Source organism: Alligator sinensis, unplaced genomic scaffold (genome assembly GCF_000455745.1).
Source record: "Alligator sinensis unplaced genomic scaffold, ASM45574v1 scaffold1139_1, whole genome shotgun sequence".
NCBI lineage: Eukaryota > Metazoa > Chordata > Crocodylia > Alligatoridae > Alligator > Alligator sinensis.
In genome coordinates this window covers 351,942-359,712 of record NW_005842413.1, presented here as the reverse complement: position 1 = coordinate 359,712, position 7,771 = coordinate 351,942, and the positions used below count along the sequence as shown (strand labels likewise).

The 7,771-nt window shown below is 42.3% G+C and overlaps 1 protein-coding gene across 1 annotated transcript in view; it reads left to right on the top strand.

The window, feature by feature from the left end:
- The window catches only part of SEL1L2 (SEL1L2, ERAD E3 ligase adaptor subunit), a 63,078-nt gene that overhangs the window by 31,031 nt on the left and 24,276 nt on the right, over window positions 1-7,771 (top strand). Inside the window, exons 9-12 of the mRNA XM_025211562.1 lie at window positions 524-601; window positions 3,821-3,883; window positions 4,521-4,608; window positions 5,124-5,272. Coding sequence (XP_025067347.1) covers window positions 524-601; window positions 3,821-3,883; window positions 4,521-4,608; window positions 5,124-5,272 — 378 coding nt within the window. The remainder of the gene's footprint in view (window positions 1-523; window positions 602-3,820; window positions 3,884-4,520; window positions 4,609-5,123; window positions 5,273-7,771) is intronic.

The following is a 7,771-nucleotide window of genomic DNA, read 5'->3' as shown; positions in this document are numbered from 1 at the left end:
GGGAAAGAAGGAAATGTCTTGAAGCTACCAAGGCTAAGATTTTTCAGAGTAATAATTGGGAATGCCTCAGTTATTGAATGCTTGATTGTAATTCCTTAAAAGGACCGTATTTTCATGGGGCTGGTGTTCCATCTGTTTCTGAACATCATTCCCCTATAAAATGGGCACTCAAATGGAGGCATCCATAATCACTAGTCTCAGCTGAAAATGTTGGTCTCAAGGAAGATGGAAAATAATTTAAAGGAATGTTTTCTAAGTTGCAAACAAGTAATTAATTTGGCTCTATAATTATCACCATTTTAGAAACTAAGTATTAGACTCATGAATGGGAGAAAACAGGCAGTTTGCTCTGAGTGTCACCTGTACCATACCATTAACTTCACTGGTATGAGTAAGAGCAGTACGTAGGCTTGCTAGGGTAAATGAGAACTGAATTTGACCTGTTCTTTGGAAAACTCTGGATAGGCAAGAATCCATGCTACATAACTAAGAAAGAGTTTTCTCTTTTCTATATATCAACAAGATGTTTTTAGAAGGAAGTGTTGCTGTGATACAGAGCAATGCTACTGCATTTAAATACTTCACAATGGCAGCTGAAAAGGTACTGTAATGAAAAATTCTCTCTTCCTTTTTTTATATATTTTGAGAAGGTATTTGTGATCTGCACCTCTCTTCCTTAATGGAAAAAGAACCAGGCAACCCATTTAATGGAACGCTGTTAAGTATGGCACATTTCTGAGTATACGAAATATAATCAAGTTGTATAGCTGGTTATTTTTAGAACAGTTGGTTATGTCTGGGTAATGGGAAAACCAAGCAGAAAAGTTGCCAAATAGGAGCAGGCGGAAGAACTGATTGTGTGCAAATTAAGAATCAATTCTGCAAGGTGCTAATTATCCTCAATTCTCATTAAGCTCAATTGCATCTCAAGATCTCACTAAGTGTAGAATGGATGAGAAGTATCAAGTGCCCATTGACACACTGGAGCCTGTTTGATAGAAACAAGCAGATCTTGCAATTTAGGAGCCATTTGTGTATATACAAATATTCTTTTCAGAGGACAAGTCCAAAAGTACATGCTGTACTGTTGAATGTCAAAGATGAAGCCAACATTTCCATCCAGCTTCATACAGAAACTATAAAAATGAAGATATATCTGAGTAAAGTAGATGAGAAACAGGTTTCCATTGAGCTTTTATATGTTAAATAAGGTTTAAGAGCACACGGATCATAAAAAGTTGAGGGAAAGACCTATTCTCATCATCTTCCTGCTAATGCAGGAAAAAAGCGAAGATTCTGGCAGAAATTAACATAGCTAATAAATCATGAATTATGTTCACTTCATTCTTACCTCATTCCATTGTGATCAAATGTAATGGGGATCACACAATACTATATAATGTGTAATGAATATAGAATACATATATCACAGGTAGCATAGCACCAAGACACAACAGAAGAAGCTAACAAGATGATCTATCCACTAATGGAGTATAGCAGGAGTGCTTGTGTAATTTATACAATACTATAACTTTCAACCACTTCCACCTGTGCTGCCTGTGAAAGATACTAAAGATCAAGTGGCAGGAAAAGATTCCAGACACCAAGGTGCTCAGAAGATCAGCTCTCCCCTGTATCCATACCCTACTGAAACTGATGCAGCTAAGATGGGCCGGCCACCTTTCAAGAATGCCCAACACTTGTCGCTGAAGAAAATCTTCTATGGCAAACTGTTAAATGGAGTACACTTTCGCAGTGCACCAAAGAAGCAGTACAAGGACACCCTAAAGATGTCTCTAAAGAGTTTTGGCATTGACCCAGGGTTGTGGGAGCAAATCACTCGTGACCATCCATCATGGAGGTCATCGGTCCGAAGTGGAGCACTGGCCTTCAAGCAGCGCACGGCAGAGGCAGCAAGGAAGTGTGTGGCTAGGAAAACGAGGACTTCTTGTGTCCAGTCCTCATTGCTCTCCTACCCCAACTGCAGCAAATTGTTCAGGGCAAAGATAGGGCTTATAAGTCACCTGCGTACCCACGTGACCTAGCCTCCACCCCGCTCCTCTCTATTTCCTCTCTCTTCTTTCTCCTTTTTCTCTCCCTTTCTCTTTTCTCCCTTCCTTTTTCTTTCCTGCTTCCTTTCTCTCTTCTCCCCCTTCTCCCCCCCTCCCCCCCGGATGCAGTCATCTTCGCTCGCAAAGGATGAACAACATAACTTTCAAGAAACCATTAAGAAAACAATCAAGACAAGGAAGCTAAGATGGTATAGGACTGTTTGCTTTTATGAGCTGGCTTACATATATCATTCATTACTGACTATTTGCTTTGGCCAGAACACAACTGTTTCTGCTAAATATCTTATGAATTGGAATAAGATCATGTGAACTGAGTAACAAAAAGCAAATAGTTGTTGAAACTGTAGTAAATACAGACTTTCAAAATTCTAGTTTGGGCTGGCTCCATCTGAACCTTGAAACTACATAACTGTGTGTAATGAAATGAAGAGGGACTATTTCCTCTTCTTCAGAAGGATTTCTTTTTTGGGAGGAGAGTTGGCTTTGGGCCCCTCTGAAGAATGAAAGACACATCTCACCTACAGTCACATGCAGTATCCAGGACTGTTCACACAGAATCTCTCTCCACACATGGCACAACTATTCCTGAGGGAGAAGTGTGTGCCACTGCTACTTGTCCCTAGGGAAACAAATGTCTATGCTTGTGTGGACACTGCCACAGTCTCCAACTCCAAGCCAATCCACATGGCAGTCTGCCCTGGAGCCAAGGACCCTGAAGCCCTGGCTTAGGAGGACCCAGGTGCTTGCCAAGAGCTGAGTAAGTTGGTCAGAAACCAAGCACATATGTGATGGGACCCTGTCTGGCAGGTAGGGGTCTATTGAAACTTCACTGAATTTAAGTCTCTACAAAGTATTTCAGTTCCAATGATTCAGGACATTTCAGTTAAAAATGTCAGACCAGCAGACCACTGCTGATCCAGACCTTAAGGAGCTTCCATAATATTCAAGACCAGTGTCACTACTGCAACGATGATCGAGAGCACTTCTCACATGAGAGGGGAGACTTTATATCATGCAGAGTATGCTCCCTGCATGCACCCTTAAGGTAGAAACAAGTCCTATTGCATCTTTACACATTGTTTTTTTAGGTTCCAGGGTCCCATGAGATTCATCAGCTTGGAAGTACTAATTTAGTGTTGGTCTATAAATTAGTATCTGAGTTCATAGTTCTAAGTTCCCTATATAAATAGTACAAGGTAAGTGTAAATAATAATAGTTAGCAGCTATTTTATAGCAGCGCAGTCCAACTGACAGCCTGCAGGCTGTATGATCCTCCAGTAGGTTAGTTTGCAGCCCCCAGGTTCACACACGGTTGCTGCTTGCCCCCGTTGCTCCAGTCTGCTGTAGACAAATCTCCTAGCTCCCCTCCCTCCTCTGGCTTCCACTCCCATCCCAGCGAGTATAGTGCTGGAGGAGCCCATGGTTCACAGCAGCTGGTGCAGTTGGGGGAAGCAGTGGCTGGGAAGCTGAGGGTGGGGGCAGGGTGCCCACAGGCACAGTGTAGCTGGGACACCTGTGTGGCACAGTTCAGTGGGAGGGATGCCAACATGGTGTGTGTCCTAGATGGTCTGTGGCTTGTGCTGGTGTGGCTTGCATGCTGTGTGGCCCCACCTGGTTCAGCCCACACTGGTGTGCAGCTCCCAGCCACTTACAAGGTGGACAGCCCTGTTTTACACATTTTTGTTTAAGACAAGAATTTTTAAAATGTATTTACTGAAGAAATAAAAGCAAATAATACATTATTTTAGGGCAATGCTGTTGGAATATGGGGACTAGGTCTTCTTTATTTCCAAGGAAGAGGAGTCCCATTGGTAAGAATTATTTTTGTCACTTCAAACATGTTTCTTACAATGTAACTAGTAAAAGTCAGAAATACTAAAATGTTTAATCAGTATTATCTTTAGATGGATATTGTCCACTATAATCTCCTTTAATAGGAGACTAGAACACAAATAGTGTATCATTTAAATTAGAATTTAATTTAAACAAATAGCCTTGTACCACTGCAAGTCTGACAGTTTTTGTTGTACTCTGAATACATCATTGTGCATTTTTCATGGCATTTTTCCTGCTTTATACTCATGTAAGACAGAAGAAGAATCAAGGCCAGAGTGCAAGGAGAAGAATGAAAACAAAATGAACTTGATTCTATTTACATTTGTTTAAAAAATGTGAATTATTTCATTGAACTCCATGGCATTGCACTGTGGAAAACTAATCTGAGATCAGAATGCAGTTAGGGTTTCGCATAGTAAGCAACCTGCACATTGGAGAAAAATATGATTTGACTTTTTTGTTCCTTTCACTTAATGGGGTACAACTAACATTCTGCCATTAAACACTGCCACTCAAAAATGAAACATTTTTGTCTCTTTTCTGAGTACTGAATTTTTACCATGAGGGAAGATTCACAGAACTTTCTACAACAGAGGGTACTTTACCTTTCAGAACTACACTGTAGCTTTTAAGTACTTTGAAGAAGCAGCTGAGAAAGGTCTGGCAGATGCACAGCTCCAGCTAGGAATCATGTATCACTGTAAGTTTTGTGTCTTTACCAAAAAACTGTATTATCTATTTATGTATGTACTTATTTGATTTATATGCCATCCCTCCCCCCAAAAGGCTCAGAGTGGGTTACAATAAAACAAGATAAATCCTAAAACAGATAAAATATGAAAGAATAATAAACAAGATGAAAAAATAATAAATAATAAAACAATTCCCCAAACAGTGCCCTAAATAACAGTCTATGACTTAACCCTCCCTGCTAAAAGCCTACGCAGATATGGTCTTTTAACACTTCTGATGGGCTGCAAGGGGGTGGAAGTTCCAAAACTGAAGCGTGACTCCTGAAAATGACATCCCACATGTTTGCACTGCACAAATGTGGCATACAGAGATACCTTGTATGTGGTTGCTCTTGACTCACCTTAGAGATTTGCATGGGACATAGAGGAGGAGATGGTCCCTTAGGTATGTAAGGACCAGGCATTAATCTGGTATCGATATATTTACAAAAAATAAAGGTTCCAATCTAAATCTGATTTGCAGCTGGCACTGGAGTCAAGAAAGACTATAAACTTGCTTTCAAATATTTTTACGTGGCATCTCAAAATGGGCAACCTATTGCTGTTTATTACTTGGGCCAGATGTACGCTGCAGGAACAGGAGTGTTTAGATCATGCCAAAATGCAGTTGAGGTAAATCATGTTTTCTTTAAAAAAAGTTATTAGTTATGTAAATAATACCTGGGGGGAGGGGGTAATTTTTGGTTTGTTTTTTAACTTTTTTTTCCCTGGTTTCCATAGAGGTTCTCTGTTCTCTTGTATCCAAAGTCTGTACTTGCAGATGTCAGAGAGGAACATCTGTTTAGATTGGTTCTGGATTACACCACTGTAAATTAGAGTTGAAGGTAACCCACAACATCCAAGTGTGACAGCTTTTACACCTTTAAGTCTATTTTGTAACACTAAGTCATTTAACAACATACGTTCAAGTACTCTTATTTAACACTTCTTGAAAGTAAAGTCAAATCGTTCTGTAAGATCATAGGAACGTAGGACTGGAAGGGACCTCATGAGACCATCTAGTCCAGCTCTCTGCTCATTGCAGGATCATCTCTGTCTATAAACTATACCAGTGAAGTGTCTCTCCAATCTGCTCTTGAAAACTTCCAAGGATGGGGACTCCACAACCTCTCTCAGTAGCCTGCTCCAGTACTTAACCACCCCTTGTAGTGAGAAAGTTCTTCCTAATCTCCAAGCTCTAAATGTTTGATTTGACCTAAAACCCCTAAATATTTTAAGTCCTTAAATATTTGACTATCAATAGAACATTTTAAATATAGATTGAAGATTTTTGGGTGGTTTTTGGTTAATTAACTCTTTTCTATGTACTATAAATACATTCAGTTTGTCTGTCCCACTCAGACAATTAGCTGGCATTTTTGTTAAGATTATATTTTTTTACACTGCCTTTTCAACTGTACATGTATAACATGGTCTTTTATAGTTACTTAGTTACTTATTCTTCTACACAATCTTCCATGAGTGTCTTTACATTTTCCAAAAAATTATCCACAAGCCACAGTGCACCAGTGTAATTTCAATTCCCTTCACCTCTCTCAACACTAGAGGACTTCTGGGAAAATATCTTTGCATACATATTTTAATTTTGATGTGCTTTAAAATTAATGGGGGAAAGGTGCTTTTGAATGCCAAAGTATTAGCTAGTAGTATAACCAGATCATTGTTAATCTGTGGGAGAGTGCAATCTCGCCAATGGATGCCAGTCACAGACAGCCAGTGCCTTTGGTGATATCTTGTAGCATAGAATATAGACCTACATATCTCCCAGTTTAGCCAGGTAAGAGGCTAACACCACACCATTTTGCCTCAGTTCATCAAGGTGTTGCACTCCAAATTACATTTTGTTCATTTGGTTCAATTGTTTGACCCTGTTCTGTGTCAGTCGATGCTGTGTCTTGTGAAAGGCTGTTAAAAAGGGCTGGGGTTCATGATGAATACATGAGCTTCCAGTGCAGCTCTGTGATTAAAAAGACTAATGTGATAGTTGATGTATAAACAGGGGACTAGATAAAATAGGAGAGTAGGTAGGTTATATTATCTTTATACTCAGCATTAGTGTAGATATTAGAATCCTGTATCCAGTTCTGGTGTCTGAAGGTACTTGTACACATGATGGGGTTTTAGTTCTCCGTAAATTGAAATGGTGGGTTTTTCATTGTGTCAATTAAAAACCCATTATTTCAATAAAGGGAATTCCATCACGTCACAGTGATGCCCGCCCCTGCGTGCCCCCCCCCCAGCTAGCAGGGGCAGGTCTGCCAGAAAAAAAAAAAAGCGGTGAGGGCCCAATCTTTATTTTTCCCAAAGCCTGCCTGCCTCTCCCATGGCCAAGGGGTGAGCTGTCAGTGGGCCCTGAACTGCAGGATCCAAAATCCTCTGCAGTGGTGGCACCCCCTGGGCAGCACCCACCCACTAGCAGCCCACCTGGGTGGTCTCAGGCGGCACTGCTGGTGCAGAGGGAAGGACCGGGGGCTCCCACAGCTCAGGGGCTGCTTGGCCTGCCAGCAGCTCGTCCCCTAGTTGTGGGAGATGTAGGCAGGCTCCAGGAGAAAAAAAAAAGCCATGAGGGGCCTGATCCTTTTTTTCCCCCAAAGCCTTCTCCTGTGGCTGGGGGCCAAGCTGCTGGCAGGCCAAATGGTCCCTGAGCTGTGGGAGGTCCTGGTCCTTCCCTCTGCGGCAGTGGCACCCCCTGGGACCACCCGGGTGGGCTACTAGTGGGTGGGTGCTGCCCAGGGGCACCACCACTGCGCAGGGAAGGACTGGGGCCCCCTGCAGGTCAGGGACCATTTGGGGTGCTAGCAGCTCACCCTGCAGCTGTGGGAGAGGCAGGTAGGCTCCAGCACCCTGTGCACCATCCCTGATGTCTTCCCAGTGCTTGGGACCCCCTGGGAACGGGCTGACTTGCCCCTGGGTCAGTGCAGCAAAGTGGCAGGAGGGCAGCTGGGTGTGCTGGTGGTGGGAGAAGGCAGCAGGGATAGTGCACAGGGTGCTGGAAGGCCACCAAAACCTAGCTTTCCCAAGCACATCTGGGCTTCCATAGATTCATAGATGTTAGGGTCGGAAGGGAACTCAATAGATCATCGAGTCCGACCCCCTGCATAGGCAGGGAAG